Source organism: Canis aureus, chromosome 23 (assembly GCF_053574225.1).
Source record: "Canis aureus isolate CA01 chromosome 23, VMU_Caureus_v.1.0, whole genome shotgun sequence".
Taxonomy (NCBI): Eukaryota; Metazoa; Chordata; class Mammalia; order Carnivora; family Canidae; genus Canis; species Canis aureus.
Genome location: NC_135633.1, coordinates 44,918,394 through 44,939,936, shown reverse-complemented (window position 1 = coordinate 44,939,936; position 21,543 = coordinate 44,918,394). Strand labels below are relative to the sequence as shown.

The window sequence follows — 21,543 nt, the reverse complement described above, 5'->3', positions numbered from 1 at the left end:
GTCACTTCTTGCAGTACTGAATCTGTGTCCCTACCTCATCACTGAGTCTCCAGAGCACAGTCCAGTGGCTAGTACATAGAAGATGCTCAATAAATATTTCTTGAATAAATGAATGCTTATTTCTATTTTCCTGTTTGCTTTTCAAGTGAGACAATATATATACAGATGCTTATATTCCACTTTCTATGGGTAAAAGTGAACAAGGTAATTAGAAAATGATATAGGACTATGGATGACTTCCATGTCAAATTGTTCATCCCCAAGCTTTCTTCTGAAAGAAAATTCCTACATTTCCAACTGCTTATTTAGATATTCCACCTGAATGTGCATCCTGCAACAATTCAATCTGCTGAGCATTTTTAAGTGGATTTTATTTCCCTCAAAACATGTCTTCTCCTGAACTCCCTATTTCTGTTAATAGCACTATGCTATTTTCTGTCATTTAGGTCAGAAAATTATTTCAGTGTTTAATCTTTCCCTTATCCTCACCTTGTCCTATCTGTTTGCTGTCAAATCTTGCATTTCTTTTCCCTTCACAATGCCTCTTCATTCTGTGACTTTCTTTCCATTCCATTTGCCATACATCTAGTGTAGGATCTTACTGCCTTACCCTGGACTAGAAATTGGCTCCTCTCTGGTCTCTGGCTTACCTTACCTCCAGCCTATCCTTTTGACTACCATCAGATTAATCTCATCACTCCCATTCCAGCACTCTTCAGTGACTTCCTAGTGATATTCTTGATGGATAAAATACAAATCCTAGATAGGTCCTTAAGCCCCTCATGTGCTCCCCCAATGGATTTTTCTAGCTTAAGCTCCCCAAACTGCTTTCCTTTTGTACCTTATATGATAATCAGAAGGATGCTCAACATTTACTAGCAGTGTTCTCTCTTCTTAGACTCTCTTCTAAATGCCTCCTATATAGCCCTGTACTCCTATTGAACTCACCAGATGCTGAGTTGTTTTATAATTATGGGTGTGCACATGTATTATTTTCCCCAAAGATGATACATTCCTTCAAAACAATATTTACATTACTTTATATCACTCATAGAACTTGGTAGGGTCATTTATACATATTACAAGTGCTCAATAAATATTTATTGGGGTGTATAAAGAAATAAACAAATGCAGGTTGCTCATAATTCCAGTACATAACTTTATTTTTTCAAATGTCTTGTATTTCTCCCCTGAACCCTTGCACTGTCCAATACAACTCAAGGATGTTAACACAGCATCTAATATTTAAGAGGAAATTAGATAATCCTTCACCTTTTTTTAAATGATAGGTAATGTTTATATTATATATCAGATATGACTTTAGTTTGGATTTTGATTTATGACATATAATTAGAGACTAGTTGTTTTACATACACATATCTGACCCAAATTCAATATTGAATCTTTAATTGCTAAGTAAAATTAGTCTATTTGCCACTCAAATAGTTTGTAGTTTCAGTTATTATGTTTGGGGTCTGCTTTCTTTCCTGAGTCTGAATAGTAATGGTAGTGCTTTAAAAATCATAGAATTCACACATCAAAAACCATGATATAAGTTACATTAAAATATATTTTTTCTTTGTTTTATGATTATCTATTTACATATTCTCTTTTGCTTTCAGCTATCTTGTAAATTCTAAATTCGATTACTGAAACTTTGCGATTTTATCTGGGTTTTTAAAACACATACTTTAGATTGAGGGTCAGCAAACATTTTTTGGTAAAGCACCAGAGAGTAAATATTTTTTCTTTGTTGGCCATACTGTTTCTGTCACGACTACTGTTAACAAAGAGATGATAGACTCCAAATGGAGTCACTAATGCTAAGCCTATGTCACCAAAACGAGACTTAATATCTAACTTAATTATAGTTTCAACTTCTCCCAGGAGTGGAATCTTAATCTGGAGTTACCTGGAGTTACCTGGTTATCACTAGTGAGATAATCTGCCTCATAGACCTCTGCTATCCCCTAAAGGAAGGTGACCTTGCCACAAACAATCCATTTTTTACTAATAACTTTCTTTTTCCACCCCCCTTCTGCTACAAAAGTCTTCCATATGGAAGCTCTCTTCCATTAAAGCTCTCTTCTATCTGCTAGGTGGGATGCCGCTTGATTCATGAATAATTGAATAAAGCCTGAAGGACCCGAAAATGTACTCAGTTGAGTTTTTTTTTTTTAAGATTTTATTTATTTATTCACAAGAGACACACACACGGAGAGAGGCAGAGACATAGGCAGAGGAGGAGAAGCAGGCTCCATGCAGGCAGCCCGATGTAGGACTCGATCCTAGGACTCCAGGATCACACCCTGAGCTGAAGGCAGATGCTCAACCACTGAGTCACCCAGGTGCCCCGAGTTTTGTTTTTTAAGAGAATTGGTATCAGTGATGGAATCCAAAGGACATTCCTGATGGCTTTAGGGACAATGAGAAACACAGGCATGATACCGGCAGACCCTTTGAATTCTCTTTCTTGCTGTTTCTGAGGGCTGTGGGTAAGCTTTTCTTGGGTTCGGAGCTCTACTCTTTGTGTCAAGCTCTCAATCTAATTAGCTTTCCATAGTTCCCCATTTGATTGGAATCCCCAACCTTTGATTCAGTCCTCAGATTCCACATAGGGAACTGCTACTGGCTGGAGTCAAACAGGATCTGACTTAAAACCTGGGCTCGGTCCAAAATAGATTTTTATTTAACTTTTTTTGTGTAAGTAAAGGCCATTGTTAAGCCAAAAGCTGCAAAATTGGTGGGCATGGGCTGAGCATTTAAAAGCTATTAGGGCATCTGCTATACCTGACTTTAAGACTTTAAGAATAGGTTGGACATGGAATGGGTTAGATTGACACTAGGTCACTCACCAACTTCAAGAAAATGTGTGTAACAAGGCACACTGTAAAACACTACATAATCCCCAACCCAGTAGCACATCCCCCTAAGTATTAGTTTGGCTCCAAGAGACCCAAGGGTTTAGCTTTAAAAGAAAAAAATCCTCAAATTCCAAAGAGTTGAGCATGCCCCCTTTTGGCACATCTGCTTATTTTATGTCTTAGAACTATGGTCCTAGAAGCTGTAAATAGTACCCAAATCGCAAAATCTAACTAAAGACAACCTAGAATTGCAATGGTCATTATGGGGAACATTCCAATGATACAAGATTTTTTATTTAAGAAGTGCACTTACAAACAAGGCTTTCCAAATCAAGCAAACAAAATGGGATGACTATTTAAACTGTCATGTAAAAACTTCCAAAAAGCTTTAAGATTCCAAAATAACTTCATTAAAAGTTTCCTCACAAAAGGCTAATGAAAAATTAAAGATGCGGAAGGTATCTAAAACAATACCAAGGCCTTCCTCATCACACTCTCCTAGGGGTCCATCATCAAAACTCTGGCCTAGAAATTGATGTCTCATTTTTAATCAACTGGGACATAAGGAGAAAGACTGTCCTCAAAGGTTTTGTGCATATCCTTCAATATTAACTCAAATGCCCCCATATCTACCTTCAGAGGAGGGTCCCCTATGGCCCCCTCCCAGAGTTGACAAGACTCTGATGGATTTTATGTATTGCTGTGTTATTCCCTTTAAAAGACCAGGGGAAACGAAAATTAAAATGAATTTAAAACCTTGCCAAATTCCAGTAGATAAAGGCTCTCTCTGTAGGAGCCTGCAGAGAGGGATCCTGAGAAAACTACCAGAAGCCAGAGAAGGGTAAGAATCCTTACCAGAGTCAGCTTTCCTGAACCTCTGTCTGTAGTGTCCAGTCAAGTGAGGAAAATAAACTTCATGTATCCTTTCCTTTCCAAATCCATACCTATTGGTTATTGATCATTTCTTTCCCAGGGATAGCTATTGCCTACTCACTTGCCTTGTTTTATGTCCTAAGAATTTGGCTTTCCACCTGCCTGGGACGTGCAGGTTGTCATTTCTTTCTGTTGGCAGTCTTTGGGTATGACTTTGGATCTTAGGAAAGTAGTAACATTTTTACCCTCTTTCAGGGACTGTTTTTTATATATGGGGTGGGGGGAGGTATCAATACTGCCAGAGATATTCTCATGGCTAAAAACTGACAAAATATTTACAAGAATTTTTTTTTTTTTTACAAGAATTTTTAAAGTAGTTCTGTGGTGGGAGGTTGGCCAAATTGGAAGCTGATATTCAGAGCCTGGTAGAACCATTTTTTAGGTCTCCTTCCCCAAGCAAAAATAAAACTATGTATCCAGAGGGAAAGAAAAACATCTCAAACATTTGTAGAAGGATTTACTAAAACATTCCAGAGACAAACAGCTCTAAATCCAGGACACAGAAATCTTTTGATTTTCATCTTACTTGGAAATCCTCTCCTGATATATATTTTAAAAAGCAAATTGAAGATAATGATGTTAGGTGAGTAAATCAGCCTCTTGGTATTATTTAGGCTGCAATCCAATTCTTAGAGGAATTACAGCAACTACCTTTATCTCACATACCTTGACAAAACCAAAAATGCAGCTCTGGAAACAATTCAGAATCTACCTATTCTATTTACCACTCCCTCAAACCTCCCCTATTAATTGCAAAAGCCTTGTAAATATTGTAAAAATTCTAGCCTTAGGAAACAAATGTATTTTTGGAAGACCTTGCATTCTTTCCCTGTGCCTTTGAGATTGTAAATATTTTACGCCGTTCACTAGGAACTCTTATCTAGCCATCTCCTTGAAATACAAACTTCATGGAGGTAATTCTTATCAAAGAAAAACAAGGAGGTGAAGACTTTCTTTGGAACTTGGGCAAATGAAAAATCATAATTGTCTTCTCCACAAATATTAATAAAAAACTTTGACCATCCTAATAGGTAACTTTAACTTCTTCCATCTACCAGAAACAGGATTTGGATCCAACTTCTTTTATACTAGTGGATTTTGTATTATTGTGCTTGAATCATTGCAAAATATTAGAACAGAATCTGTAAGGTCTCTCTCTCTCTCTCTCTCTCTCTCTCTCTCTCTGTGTGTGTGTGTGTGTGTGTGTGTGTGATAGATGTGTGATATTTTCTACCTGGGGATGGTATTGCCAAAATAAATTTGTAAAAGAGCTCTAACTGACTTATAGAAAATTAAGTACTTACATGAATTAAGTATTTATAAAATTCTCAAAAATACAATAGAAGCTAACCCAATTGCTTTTTGGGTTTATGTGATCTGGAAAAATATTCAGTATTAAAGCTAATTTAAGTCTGATGGCTTAATTAAAAAATGTACATGTCTTTAGAATTATGTAATGCAAACCTACTTTGCATTATCCAACTTTTATTCTACCTGGCTTTATTGGTCAAATAAGTCATATTACCGCTGTTAAAAATTTTGTCAGCAAGAAAAATAACTTTTATGATGAAGTTTTTATAATTAATCTAAACATAATTGTTGAAAACAAGTGAATTAATTAGATGTAACTGGACTTAGAGTTTTTAGGTGAACTTTTTTTAATGTTTGAGGTTTTTATTTAAATTCTAGTTAGTTAATATACAGTGTAATACTAGTTTCAGGAGCAGAATTAAGTGATTCATCACTTACACATAATACCCAGTGCTCATCACAAGTGCCCTCCTTAATAAACCCTCACCATCTAACCCATCACCTCCACTTCCCTCCATCAGTCCTCAGTTTGTTCTCTTACGGTTGGCTTCCCTCTGTCTTTATCCTCCTTCCCCTTTGTTCATCTCTTTTGTTTCTTAAATTCCACATATGAGTGAAATCATATGATATTTGTCTTTCTCTGACTGACTTATTTCCCTTAACATAATACTCTCTAACTCCATCCACATCATTACATATGACAAGATTTCATTCTTTTTGATGACTGAGTAATATTCCATTACACACACACACATCATTTATTCTTCATTAATCAATCAATGGAAACTTGAGCTTGGCTCAAGTTTGGCTATTGTTGATCATGGTGCTATGAACATCAGGGTGCATGCACCCCTTTGAATTTATATTTTTATATCCTTTGGGTAAATACCTAGTAGCGCAATTGCTGGATCCTAGGGTAGTTCTATTTTTAACTTTTTAAGGAACTTCCATCTTGTTTTCCAGAGTGACTGTACCAGTTTGCATTCCCACCAACAGTGTAAAAAGGTTTCCCTTTTTATTCATCCTTGCCAACATCTGTGGTTTCCTGTGTTGTTAATTTTAACCATTCTGACAGGTAGTGAGGTGGAATCTTATTGTGGTTTTGATTTGTATTCCCTGATGATGAGTGATGTTGAGCATCTTTTCATGTTTCTGTTGGCCATCTGGATATCTTTTATGGAAAAATGTCTATTCATGTCTTCTGAGCATTTCTTAACTAGATTATTTAATTTTGGGGTGTTAGGTTATATAAGCTTTTATATATATTTTGGGTATAACCCAGAGATGTCAATTTGCAAATATCTTCTATTCTGTTGGTTGCCTTTTAAAGGTTTTATTGATTATTTCCTTTGCTGTGCAGATTTTTTTAAAAGAGATTTTTAAAATTAATCAATTAATTTATATATGTAAGAGGATGGTGGGGCCAGAGGGAGAGAGAGAATCTCAAGCAGACTCTGTGCTGAACAAAGAACCTGATTTTGGGGGGGGTAGATCTCACGACCTTGAGATCATGACCTGATCCAAAATCAAGAGTCAGATGCTTAACCAACTAAGCTACCTAGGCACCCCCAGAAGCTTTTTATCTTAATGAAATCCCAATAGTTCGTTTTTGCTTTTGTTTCCCTTGCCTCCAGAGATGAATCTAGTAAGAAGTTGCTACAATGTCAAAGAGGCTGCTGCCTGTGTTCTCCTCTAGGATTTTGGTGGTTGTCTCATTTTCATCCATTTTGAATTTATTTTGTATATGATGTAATAAAGTTTCCAGTTTTATTTTTATCACTGTCCAGTTTTCCCAACACCATTTGTTGAAGAGACTGTCTTTTTTCCACTAGATATTCTTTCCTTGTCAGAGATTAGTTGACCATATAGTTGTGGGTTCATTTGTGTATTTTTATTCCATCCTCTGATCTATGTGTCTATATTTGTGCCAGTACCATACTGTCTTAATGATCACAGCTTTGTAATATAGCTTGAAGTCTGGAATTGTGATACCTCCAGGTTTGCTCTTCTTTTTCAAATTTTCTTTGGCTATTCAGGGCCTTTGTGGTTTCATACCTTCAACAATAATGGTATTTTACGGAATGTCTACTTAAATAGTCTTTCCACATCTTTTTGGTAACTTAAAACCTTTGAGTTTTGCTAAGTGAAATGAAATGATAAATAGTAATTTAATATCTAGATCATTTCCAGATAAGATAAAATACTGAAATGCTAATTACTGAACATGGGTTTACTTACTTTTTTTTTTTTAATTTCTCATTACCAGGAAATTTGAGACATTTGGGTCTATTAGTAAACAAGTTTTATGCCACATGAAAAATTTACTGTGAGGAAGAACATATTTCCACAAATCATAAAATGTATGTATAAATTTGGCAAACCACAATGCTAGTGTAGAAGACAGTTAACAATTGTTTGCTTTTTAAATTTTTTCACTAGGAATTAAGGTGTTAAAAATTCAATATATATGCAGGATGCCTGCGTGGCTCAGCAGTTGAGTGCCTGCCTTTGGCCCAGGGCATGATCCCGGGGTCCTGGGATAGAGTCCCCCATCAGTCTCCCTGCATGGAGCCTGCTTCTCCCTCTGCCTGTGTCTCTGCCTCTGTGTGTGTCTTTCATGAATAAATAAAATATTTTTAAAAATTCAATATATGCAAGCTTCTAGAAACAATAAGGGACACAACTCTGTTTGCAAGGAAACTAGACTGTGTGTTTTTTATAAAAGAAGGTCTGAGAAATGGGGATACATTTTGTTGAGAGAAAAGAAAGTAATTTTGCCCTAGGTGGTGCTGGTTATTTCAAACTAGGATGAGGAAAAACAAGGACAAAATTTGGAGGTAAGAAAGGAAGTTGTAGAAGGTTTGTAAGAAGGAATTTTGGGAAAGAAATTTTATGTGGGTAAAGCTGGCTAAGACTATAATAAATTTAAATTTAAAAATATTTTAATAGTGAGAGTACATTGATATATGGGAAATATGATATATAATATATGATATATGGGAAATTCCACTGGCCTCATGGAATGAATTTGGAAGTTTTCCTTCCACTTTTATTTTTGGAATAGCTTGAGAAGAATAGATATTAATTCTTATTTAAATGTATCATAGAATTTACCTGTGAAGTAATCTGATCCTCAACTCTTGTTTGTGGGAGTATTTTGATTACTGATTCAATTTCATTACCAACAATTGGTCTGTTAAAATTTGCTATTTTTTCCTGATTTAGTTTTTGAATATTTTGTTTGTTTGTTTTATTGCTTTTATTTTTTTTTCCAGTTTTTGAATATTATATGTTTCTGGGAACTTATCCATTTCTTCTAGGTCATCCAATTTGTTCAATAATTTTTCATAAATTCTCATGTAATCCTTTATAGTTCTGTGGTGTCAGTGTTTATTTCTCCTTTTTCATTTCTGATTTTTATTTGAGTCCTCTCTCTTTTTTTCTTAATGTGTCTAAAGGTTTATCAATTTTGTTGATCTTTTCAAAGAACCAGCTCAAGGGTTTGTTGATTTTGTCTACTGTATTTTTTAATCTATTTTTTTTTTAGTCTCTGTTTCACTTCTTTCTGCTCTGACCTTTATTATTTCTTTTCTTCTACTATTGTTGGGCCCTGTTCTTCATTTTCTAGCTCCTGTAGCTGTACGCTAGATTATTTGAGATTTATCTTGCTTCTTGAGGTATTGCCATAAACTTCTCTCTTAAAACTGCTATGGCTGCATCCCAAAGATTTGGGGCCATTGTATTTTCATTTTCTTTTGTCTCCATGTATTGTTTCTGTTTTCCCTTTGATTTCTTGATGGACCCATTTATCGTTTGGTAGCATGTTGTTTAGCCTCTTTTCAGGATTTTTTCCTGTTCTTGGCTTCTAGTTTCATATAGTTGTGGTCAGAAAGGATGCTTGATATGATTTCAATCTTCTTAAATTTATTGAGACAAGTTTTGTGGCCTAACGTGATCTGTCCTGGAAAATGTTCCATGTGCACTTGAAAAGAATGTGTATTCTGCTGTTTGGGGATGAAATGTTCTGTACATATCAGTTAGGTCAAAGCCATTGTTTCCTTGTTGATTTTCTGTCTGGATCTATCCATTCTTTTAAGTCCCCTACTATTATTGTATTATGTCAATTTCTCCTTTTATGTCTGTTGCTTTATTTATTTAGGTACTCTATGTTGGGTGCATAGATATTTACAATTATTTTATCCTCTTGTTGTTTCCTTTATCATTGTGTAATGCCTTTCTTTGCCTCTTGCCATAGCCTTTCTTTTAAAGTCTATATGTCTGATATAAGTATTGCTACCCTGCCCTTTTTTTTCACTTCCGTTTGCTTGTTATATTTTTCTAGCTCTTTGTTTTCAGTCTGTATGTATCTTTATATGTGAAGTGAATGTCTTATATGTAGCACATAGATGGGTCCTGCATTTTTAACCATTCAGTCACCCTATGTCTTTTAATTGTAGCATTTGTTACATTTATATTTGAAGTATTATTGATAGTATATATTTATTGCCCTTTTGTTAATTGTCTTCTGCTTGTTTTTAGGATTTTCTCTATTCTTTCTTCTCTTGCTCTCTTCCCTTGCAGTTTGATGGCTTTCTTTAGTGTTATGCTTGGATTCCTCTCTCTTCATTGTTTGTGTATCTATTATAAGTTTCTGATTTGTGGTTACCATTCGATTTATATGTTATATCTTATGTGTATAGCAGTTTATGTTGTTAAAGGTTGCTTAAGCTCAAACATATTATAAAAGCACTAAATTTCTACTTCTTTCCACATTTTATGCATGTGATCTCATATTTTGTATCTTTTTATCTTGTGTTTCCTTTGACTAATTTTTGTAGATATAATTGATTTTTACTACTTCTGTGTTTTAACCTTCATACTGGCTTTATAAGTGATTAATCTACTACCTGTGCTATATGTTTGCTTTTGCCTGTGAAATTCTTTCATAATTTTCTTCTTGCTATGGCCTTTTTTTCATTCAAAGAATTTCCTTTAACATTTCTTCTAAGGCTGGTTTAATGGTGATAAACTTAACTTTTGTTTTTCTGGAAAACACTTTATCTCTCTTCCTATTGTGAATGATAAATGATAACTTTACTGCATAGTGTATTCTTGGTTGCAGGTTTTTGCCTTTCAACACTTTGAATATATTATGTCACTCCCTTCTGACTTGGAAAGTTCTTGTTGAAAAATCAGCTGATAGCCTTATGAGGTTTCCCTTGCACGTAACTGTTTTCTTTTCTCTTGCTGCTATTAAAATCCTCTCTTTATCATTACTTTTTGCCATCTTAATTATTATGTGTCTTAGTGTGCATATCCTTGAGTTAATCTTATTAGAAGCTTTCTGTGCTTCCTGACTCAGGACATCTGTTTTTTTCCCCAGATTTGGGAAGTTTTCAGCTATTATTTCTTCAATTAAGTTTTATTCTCCTCTTTCTCTATCTTCTCTGGGGCCCCTATAATGTGAGTGGTATTATGTTTGATATTGTCACTGAGTTCCTTTTATGTATCCTCATTTTTAAATTATTCTTTTGATTTTATTTTTTTTAATTTCTCTATTTGGTTGCTTTCCATTATCCTGTCTTCCAGATCACTGATCCATTCTTCTGCATTCTATAATCTGCTGTTGACTCCCTGTAGTGTGCTTTTTAAATTTCAGTTATTGAATTCTTCATCTCTGACTGGGTTGGGTTTGTTTGGTTTTTTGTTTTGTTTTGTTTTTTGTTTTTTGTTTTGTATTTTCTATCTCTTTGTTGAAGTGTTTGTTGAGTTCATCAACTCTTAAGTCCAGTATCTTTATGACCATTAGTTTGAATTGTTTATTAGGCATATTGCTTATCTCCATTTCATTCAGCTCTTTTGCTGTGATTGTGTCTTATACTTTCATTTGAGACATATTCCCCTCTCTCTTCATTTTGTCTCTCTATGTTTGTTTTTATGTATTAGGGAGATCAACCACATCTCCTGCTCTTGAAAGTATTAGCCTTAGTAGAAGAGGTCCTGTGGCACCCTGTAGCACATTGCACTCTGGTCACCAGAACTAGGTGATACAGAGGTGTCCCTTATGTGGGTTGTGTGCCTCATACTGTTGTGGCAAAGATGTGCTTACCTTCAGAGCAGTGAGTTATAATGATCTGTTTTGCCTGCTGTGGATGCACTGGGCAGGCTTTGGTCCCTGTGCCATTGAAGGGTCTGTCTAAGGCTGCTATGGGTTCATAGATGGGGAAAGATCAGCATGTTATCCTGATACCAAAACAGATAAAGACACTACAAAAACAAATCAAAACCCAAACTATAAGCCAATATCTCTAATAAACATAGATACAAAAATCCTTAACAACATATTAGCAAACAGAATTTAGCATTACAGTTAAATTCATTCATCACATTCAAGCAGGATTTATTCTAGGGATTTAAGGGTGGTTCAATATTTGCAAACCGATGTGATATATCATATTACAAGAGAAAAGATAAAAATCATATGATCATCTCAATAGATGCATAAAAAGCAATTGACAAGATACAACATGCATTTATGATCAAAACTCTCAACAAAATGAGTCTAGGAGGAATATATCTCAACATATTAAAGTCCATATATGAAAATCCCACAGCTAACATCATCTTCAATGGTGAAAAAACTGAGAGATTCACCTGTGATCAGGAACAAGACAAAAATGTCCACTCTCACCATTTCTATTCAACATAGTACCAGAAGTCCTAGCCATAGCAAAGAGATGAGGAAAAAAAAAAAAGTCATCCAAATTGGTAAGGAAGATGTAAAACTGTCACTAATTGCAGATGACAAGATGATAGCATCATGTCCTAAAGAAAACCTGAAAGACCCCACCAGAGAACAATTAGAACTTATAAATGAATTCAGTAAAGTTTCAGAATACAAAATAAATGTACAGAAAACTGTTGCATTTCTATACACTAATAGTGATGTATAGAAAGAGAAAGTAAGAAAATAATTCTTTTATAATTGCATCCAAAAGAGCAAAATATTTATTTATTTATTTATTTATGATTTATTTATTTATTTATGATAGACATAGAGAGAGAGAAAGAGAGAGAGGCAGAGACACAGGAGGAGGGAGAAGCAGGCTCCATGCAGGGAGCCTGATGGTCGGACTCCATCCTTGGACTCCAGGATCGCTCCCTGGGCCAAAGGCAGGCACTAAGCCACTGAGCCACCCAGGAATCCCCCAAAAGAGCAAAATATTTAGAACTAAAATTAACCAAAGAGGTGTAAGACCTGCACTCTGAAAACTATAAAGCATTGATGAAAGGAACTGAAGATGACACAAACCAATGGAAAGATATTCCATGCTTATGGATCGGAAGAATAAATGTTGTTAAAATGTCTATACTACCCAAAGCAATCTACAGATTCAATGCAATCTCTATCAAAATACCAACAGCACTTTTTACAGAGGTAGAAGTAATAATACTAAAATTTGTATGTAACCACAAGATTGCAAATTTTCAAAGCAATGTTGAGAAAGAACAAAACTGTAGGTATCACAATCCCAGATTTCTTGATATACTATAAAGCTGTAGTAATCAAAATAGTATGATACTGGTACACAAATAGACACACAGATCAATAGAACAGAATAGAGAGACTAGAAATAAACTCATGATTACACAGTTAATTAATCTATGGCAAAGGAGACAAGAATATACAGTGAGGAAAAGACAGTCTCTTCAATATGCTGGGAAAATTGGACAGCTAATTGAATGCAAAAGAATGAAACTGAGTGGGCCACTTTCTTACACCATACACAAAAATGAACGGAAATATATTAGAGACCTAAGTGATACCTGAATCCATAAAATGCCTAGAAGAAAACAGATAGGACTCTCTTTGACATCTGCCTTAGCAACATTTTTCTAAATATATCTCCTCAGGCAAGGGAACAAAAGCAAAAAATAAACAATTGTGACTACACCAAACTAAAAATCTTTTGGACAATGAACAAAACCAGTAACAAAATGAAAAGGCAACCTAATGAATGGGAGAAGATACTTGCAAGTGATTTTTCAATTAGCGATTAATATTAAAAATATATAAAGCACTTATAAAATTCAACACCAAAAAAACACAAGTAGCCAAATTTAAAAATGGGCAGGGGATTTGAATAGGTATTTTTCCAAAGAAGATATACAGATGACCTACAGACACATGAAAAGATGATCAAATTTACTAGTCATCAGGGAAATGCAAATCAAAACCACAATGAAATATCACCTTCCACTCATCAGAAGAACTAGAATAAAAAAGATAAGAAATAACAAATATTGGTGAGGATGTGGAGAAAAAGGAATCCTCTTTCACTGATGATGGGAATGTAAATTGGTGTAGCCACTGTGGAAAACAGCAAGGAGATTACTCAAAAAATTAAAAACAGGGGAGCCCCGGTGGCTCAGTTGGTTGGCATCTGCCTCCGGCTTAGGTCATGATCCCCAGGTCCTGGGATAGAGCCCCACTTGGGGCTCCTTGCTCATCAGGGGACCTACTTCTCCCTCTCCTCCCTGCTCATGCTCTCTCTCACCATTTCTGTCTCTCTCTCTCTCTCAAATAAATAAATAAATAAATAAAATCTTCTAAAAAATTAAAAAAAAGAAATGCTATATGATCCAGTAACTACTGGGTATTACCCAAGGAAAATAAAACCACTAATTCAAAAAGATATATGAATCCCTATGTTTATTGCAGCATCATTACAATAGTCAAGATATGGAAGCAACCCAAGTGTTCATTTATAGAGAAATGGATATAGAAGAAGTGATATATATATATATATGAATATATATAACATATATATGACAATTACCCATCATGTTATAATGTATATATATATATGATTATTATCTATAAAAAAGAATTTGTGAGACTTTGTGACAGCATGGATGGACCTAGAGGATAGTACACTAAGTGAAATATATCAGACAGGGAAATTACCATATGATTTCACTTCTAAAAAGTGAAAAAAATCTAAAACCTAAAAATGAACAGAGAAAGAAACAAAGAACAAACAAGCAAACAAACAAAACCAAGAGTCTTAAATACAGAGAACAAACTGGTGGTTGCCAAAGAGGCAGTGGGTAGGTGAGTGGGTTAAATAGATAAAGGAGATTATAGGGTACTAACTTCTAGTTATACAATAAATTAATTTAGGGAATGAAAAGCACAGCATAGGAAATATTGTCAATAATATTGTAATAATGTTGTAGGGTGACAATGACTAACACTTATTGTGGTGAGTATTGAGTGATATATAGAATTGTTGAGTCAATATGTTGTATCCTTATAACTAATAGTATGTTAATTATACTTTTTTTTTAAAGTACACTGGTATAAAGTTAGAATTTGATTTCTTCTCTGTTAAAAAGACAAAGTTTTCTTGGATAATTGGTTCACTCTTGACAAAAGATAATAAAAGTTTGTGTGTGTGTATGTGTGTGTGTGTGTGTATGTGTTACCTTTTAAGTAATCTGCCTAGAAAACAAAAATTCTGTCTTATCAAAATAATTTTCTGTTTCATATCATCTTTATCAAGTCTTTGTTTACTTAAGAGAACTGAGTCTTCTCCACTAAAAGAGCTAAAACTATTTTAGAACTATTTAACATTCTGTATTTGCCTTGTAAAGCCTTTATCACTATGGTTACATGGATAACTATTTACTGTTTCACAGAGACCTATGATCTTATTTGGCCAAGTGTTTTAAAATCTTTTGATATTTTTGAGAAACTTCCCAAAAAGCAGATTCTAAATGAAGTCTTTATGGCCTTGGACCAACTTTGGAATATTTTGAGAGGGTCCCTGGAAGATTTCAAAAGATTTGTTCTCAGAGCACCTGGGTGGCTCAGTCAGTTGAGCATCCAACTCTTGGTTTCAGCCCTGGTTGTGATCTCAGGGTTATGAGATTAAGCCCTGCCTCAGGCTCTGAACTTGGCAAGGAGACTTCTTGGGATTCCCTCTGCCCCCCCCCTTCACTCTCTCTCTTTCTCAAATAAATAAATAAATAAATCTTTTTTTAAAAAAAGATTTGTTCTCTCTCCTTATTAAAAGAGAGATGTTAAACTAAGTATATTTGATGTTGAATTACATGGGAAACATTGTGAAATAAGAAGTATATCCTTATATTTATATAGATATATATTATAAATGTTTTAGAAATTGTATAAAATTCCTAGAAATTTGATATATCCTAATATAATGTTATCAATCATAATTCCAGTTATTATTTTAAAATGTTCATGTTACAGAAATAACCAAATTTCCTTGTGAATTCCATGATAATGAATTCCTATTAGATCTTTAATTATGGACAATTTTAAAGTATTTTATTATTCACAGAGAGTTATTTTTCTCTGATATTTTTGTAAGAGTGAAACTCATGGGAAGGGCCTTATCAAGTGGTCCTGACCACTGATACTTCTGTAAACTAGATCTTGAGTATGTCTCAAGGCTGAAGAAGGCTCCACCTGACATCTCATCCTGTATTAACATTGGAGATTTTCCAATCAAATGGACTAGGAAAAGAAATAGCCTACATTGAGATAGATTGCTTCCATCCAAGATACCACACCAAAGCTTCATACTTTAACTAAAAATGAAACCTTCCTTCTTCTCTTTCTTTCCTTTATTCTGGCATTGGTCTGGAAAGATAACACTATCAACCATATCTCCCAGGCCCTGGTTAAGGAGGAGTAACCTTTCAGACCGCTAGATTTGTTATCAAATCTTCTGTCCATGATGCTAAAGACCCTGTGGTCCTCCTTCTGAGCAATTTTTCTTCTATTCTTATTTTTCTTTTTTTTATTTATGATAGTCATACACAGAGAGAGAGAGAGAGAGAGAGGCAGAGACACAGGTAGAGGGAGAAGCAGGCTCCATGCACCGGGAGCCAACGTGGGACTCGATCCCGGGTCTCCAGGATCACACCCTGGGCCAAAGGCAGGCACCAAACCGCTGCGCCACCCAGGGATCCCCTTTTTCTTCTATTCTTAATCGACCCTTCACATTACCATTTAGGAGTCAATTACAAAGCCCAATTTTTATGGTCAGAATATCCATGTCTTGTTTTTACCTTTCTCCAATTATGACTGTACTTTGTCTAGTTAAACACAAATGCCTATGCAAGTTATGGTATATTTACACTTCTACATTCTTATGATTATTTGAATCAGACCTGTCCCAATCACAAAAAGATCTAATAGCAGTACCCATCTTTGCAAGGCAAAAATTGTTCTGCATCATAGGATAGCCTTTTATTATCTTCTAGCTGAACAAAGAAGAATCTGTACTGTGGCCAACACCACTTGCACCTCAATAGCATTTGTGGGGAAGTTGAGGCTGAGACACACAAAACCTGATTAAGCCACTTGGCTTAAGAAAATGACTCCTTCAATGTAGACTTTCTTTGCCTTATTTGATTTGGATTGGTTTGTGCTTTGGGGATAATGGCTCCAAAATGCACACCAGACAGTGGGGATTATCACAGTAGTCTCCCCGGTGCACTGTATTCCTTCAAAAGCTTGAAATGCATGCTCATAGCTGCTAAATGATCTTGCTAAGACTGGAATACCAGAAGAAAAAAGAAAAGAGAGAATGACTAACCTAAGAAATGTGAACATGGTATTGTGACCTACGAATACCACAGAGTTTCAACAAAAAACATCATGACCTGTGAATACCACACAGAGGATCAACAACAACAACAAAAAAATTGTGAGAGTTTCAGAGCAGTAGCTGGGAGAGGTGCTAATGCCTTAAATTTTTTTTTAGCACATCTCTCAGTCATAATGAGAGTCTGATCAAAAGGGGGGAAATTGTTTAAAAAGAGAGACAATGGATCCAAAATGAAGTCACCTATACTAAGCTCGCATCATCAAACCAAGACTTAATTCCTAGATTAATTACAGTTTCTCTTGCAGGAATGGAATCTTAAACTAGTCAATCATTAGCATTAGTGAGTTAATCTGCTTGATAGACCCCCAAAAAGAAGGTGACCTTGCCATAAATAATCCACTCTTTGCTAGTAACTTCCTTGTTTTGCCCCCTTCTGCCTATAAAAGTCTCTCATTTTGTACAGTTCTTCAGAGAACCTTCCTATCTGCTAGATGAGGAGCTGCCCAAGACACGAATTGTTGAGTAAAGCCAATAAGATCTTTAAAATTCACTCCGTTGAATTCTGTTTTCTTAATACCACTCAATTCAACCATAGACAATATTAACAAATATGTGTGGCCATAGTTTGAGATCCTTGCTCTCAACCATTACACCCTTCACATATACTCACCAATGTGATAACTTGAATAATTAATTTAAAGTCATATTACTTTAAGCATTTTGGTTGCTCTCTCAATCTTACCTTCACAAAGTTTACTGTTGAATAGTAAACCCATGGAATACAATTTGGGTCATTTGGTCCTGGACCAGACCTTTTAGGGACATTCCACCTGTAAGTATTTATTTCTCCTGAAAAAAAGGAGAAGAAATAGAATTTACTAGTGTTACTTCTGTTTTAGATGTTTTACCTGAAGAAATAACAAACAGATCGTTATATATTTTGGTTAATGTTTATTGCTGGGGAGAGTTATTCATTAAAAATGTCCTGATTAACCTTACATCTTGATTTTCTGAATTTGCAAAATGGCAGATTTTTCATTCCAGACTACAACTTTCTTTCTAATGTGCCCTTTCTATTATCAACAGATGTTTATTCAAGACATAAAGACTTACTGTATTCCTCACTATTTTTTCTCCTCACATTTGATATCTCCCTCCCAAGAGGTGGGCTTGAGCACACTTGAGTTACTGTGGGACTCAAACCTGATTTCTGATTGAACCATCAGGGAGCTTTGTAAGCTTTTACTGCTGAGGTCTCATCTCAAGCCAAAGAAATTAAAATATCTGGAACGTAGGACTAGGGCATCAGTGTTTTTTTAAAGCTTCTCAGGTGATTCTAATGTGCAGATAAGTGACATCTACTTAGAACCAGAGAAAATCAGAGAGACTGAGTTCCAAATCTCAACCCTGTCACTTCCTATTTACCTAACTTTTGACAAACTGCTTAACTTCACTGACTTTTAGTCTCCTTACTTGTAAAGTAGGTTAGTCATCCCACTCTTCAGATTGTTGTAAAGATTAAATAAAATAAAATACCTACATTAGTGCCTCTCATGAAGGCGGTTCATGAATGTTCATTTCTATATATGCTAATAACAAATGAATGCCAGGTATCACATTTATGCTTTCCCTGTGGCTGACCCAGAGTCTTGCAGAAGTGTCACAGATAAATTTACACAAATTAGCAAAATAATCACATTGTAAAAGTTTCAAATAAAAGCCACATTATCTCCTTTTGGACTATCTAGATCTCATCCCAACCTCATCAGGACATATAGCTTATAGCTGAAGGCAATCCACAAGGCAAAACAAAAAAGATGCTTACATGTAACTTGTTCCATTTGCTCATACACCAGTAGGTTAGCAATATACTAACTTGACCTAATATACTTAGGTCTAGTTTCCATTACCTGTCATTATAGTGCCCCTCTTCCTTGTTAACATCAAAATAAATTGCTGATACGTAGCTTCCTAAATGCAAATGGCTAAGGGGTGGTGTTATTAAAGTTGGGATGATCCATTATTCACCCCAGTGGAGAGCACAGCTCTAAATAAAAGATGTTCCGTACATGTTCGTTCAGTGGCATCATGGAAAAGAAGAAGGGGAAGAAATTTGAGAGGGTTTGCTTTTCTAATCTCATGCATGCCTGGATTAACCATTCTTCTTCAACTTTTCTGGATTTTGTGTACAAGACTAATTTCTTGCTCCTACCCTCAATCTCTGGGCTCTTCCAAGCCTTTCATCTTTGTCAGAGATCCTTGTGGGGATTCTCTCCTTCAGAGTTCCAGTGAGAAAAATGCCCCTTTGCCACATTCTGATCATTGTTCCCTCTACCTGCCCACCCCACCCCCCAAACTCCATCAAGGGCCCTAAGAAGGGCAGTCAGCACAGAAGAGCTATGTCCCTTGCCAGTCCTCACCATCAGGGCACAGCAGCCTGTGGGGCTCACCCCAGCTGGCCCACAGCCTTGTTAGAACCCTTCCTCATGCCTGATTGACACTTTTCTTCCCCCTTCCAGAGTTGCTTTTAACTATCAAAAATGAATGACTTTAAAAAAAAAATGAATGACTTTAAAAAAATGAATAACTCTAATTGCTTTTTTGACCCATTTAAAACAATCTCCCTCTTCATAAAAGCAAGACATCCATTACAGAAAATGTTGAAAGTAGAAACAATGTGAAGAAGTTGGAAGGAGTATCACTGTTATTACTTAAAATACTACCCCAAAGATATAACCATTATTAGCATTTTGGCTTATTTTCATTTTAATCTTTGTTCTATACTTGTATTTTGCTTAATATGATGCCACAAGTTTTCCCCATGTCATTAAAACCTTCTTAAATATCATTTAATGGCTGTGTAATAGATCATTGTAGGGAAATTCCAAAATATGTTTAAGTATCTAAATGTCTATAGACATTTAAAACGTTCATGAGAAATTTCTTGAAGCAGCAAAGCACAGGCTTCTGAATTAGGGATACGTAGGGTATGAAGCAGCAGGAGAGGTTGGAATTGGGCCAGTGAAGATTTCCTTTCCTCAGTCCCATCCTTGTAGGAATACCTTGCTAACTTTTTCTAGCGATCCATTAGATTGCTTTCTTTTCTTCCTTCTATGCATCTTTAAAATTTTAAAAGTTTATAAGACCTTTATTGTAATTACTATAATATTTAGTCATATATACATATGAATTCATAAATATGTTCATATATATTCATATATATACACATATGAAGTAAAATGGAATATAATTCCTTTGTAATTATACCTATGATTGCTCTCAATTTCATAACTGAAGTTCATAGAGACTCTTGACATTTACTACAACCACATCTCAACTGTGTAAATGTTATGTGAAGCTCTTTAAGTTATGATATTTTCTCTCCCTTCAATGCTAACTTTCCCTAATTACTCCTTTCTTTATTTGTTCCAAATCAATCAATCAATCCTCATGGATTTTCTTTCTCTGAAACTTTTATGAACACTCCCAGATACATTCTTAAAACCCTTCACCACTTAGAATTTCATTATGTATAATTCACATTACTACTGAAATGATTAGTCTTATCTTTTTTTCTTCCAAACTAATTTTGAACAACTTGAGAGAAATGTATGGCTAAGAGCATAGGTTCTAAAGTCCAACAAGTTGAAGTTCCACCATTACTAATGTATGACCTGGTAAAGTTCTTTACCCCTCTGTTCTTTAGTCATTTATTAAATGGAAAAAACAATACCATATTTCAATTATAGGATGTTCACTTTTCACATTTTAACATAACTGAAATCAAGATGCATCTTTCAATCAGTAGCATGTTAAGGTTTAACTGACAATGTGGTCTTTCTTTTAGTGACATAAAAATAATGATGGGTATTCTAATCAATAATATCAGAGTCAATGACATATGTTAATGTTTAATCTTTACCTTTTTGGGTTATTATGAGGAAAATGAGATTATTAAAAAATATAAAGCATAGCACCTGGCAAAAGATGGACATTCAATATGTATTAGCTATTATTATGTCTCACTACACTTTTAGGTCTCTATTAAGCCTAGAAACACCATAACCACTTGGTCATTGGATAAATGATGAGCTCATATTAGGAGTTATTAGGCAATGGCTGGAATGTATTGACATTAAGATGAACTTTCCAAGAGTCTTCAAAGATCAGAAAAGATCAAAAGAGAGTCCAGTGTCCTTATCAGCATGGAATAGATCTCTGGCGTAACTTACCTGGCTTTGTGATGGGCACATGGAGTTGCTTCCCACTATCCATGTCTTCAATACCATGGGCTGAGATGGAGTAGGGCCGCTTGGCTTTGTTCTTAAATATGATCAGGATGGAGTCACCCACTTCAGCATGAACCATTGGGCCTAAAGGCAAAACACAAGCCTGTGTGCATTATCACTGCTCTTTTCAACACTGATGTAATATATATGTATGTGGGTTTTAGCAAAATAAAACAAAGGTTAGCTTTTTCATTAGCGTACTTCCTTTAGAGGGCAATATAAGTAATATTAAATACTCATGTAGTGTTGGCAATTGGACCAACCTGGGTTCAAGTTCTGCTTCCTTCAGTTATTAAAGAGGCCTTGGATAAGTCAAGTAACCTGTCTGCTTCTTAATTTCCTCACCTATGAAATGAGTTTAATATCACCTTTCTCATAGGGATATAGTGAGGACTGAATAAGATAATGTATGTAAAGTACTTATTTCAATGTATTGAAATATACTAAGTACTCAGTAAATGCTTAAATTTTACTGCTGCTGAGACATTCTCTGGGAAAAGCCAT

At 35.1% G+C, this 21,543-nt stretch overlaps 1 protein-coding gene across 1 annotated transcript in view; it reads right to left on the bottom strand.

Annotated features, from left to right (window-relative positions):
- The window catches only part of HEPHL1 (hephaestin like 1), a 93,890-nt gene that overhangs the window by 10,267 nt on the left and 62,080 nt on the right, over nt 1-21,543 (bottom strand). Inside the window, exons 14-15 of the mRNA XM_077867469.1 lie at nt 20,983-21,123; nt 17,493-17,599 (exon numbers count right to left, since the gene is read on the bottom strand). Of these exons, the coding sequence (XP_077723595.1) occupies nt 17,493-17,599; nt 20,983-21,123 (248 nt within the window). The remainder of the gene's footprint in view (nt 1-17,492; nt 17,600-20,982; nt 21,124-21,543) is intronic.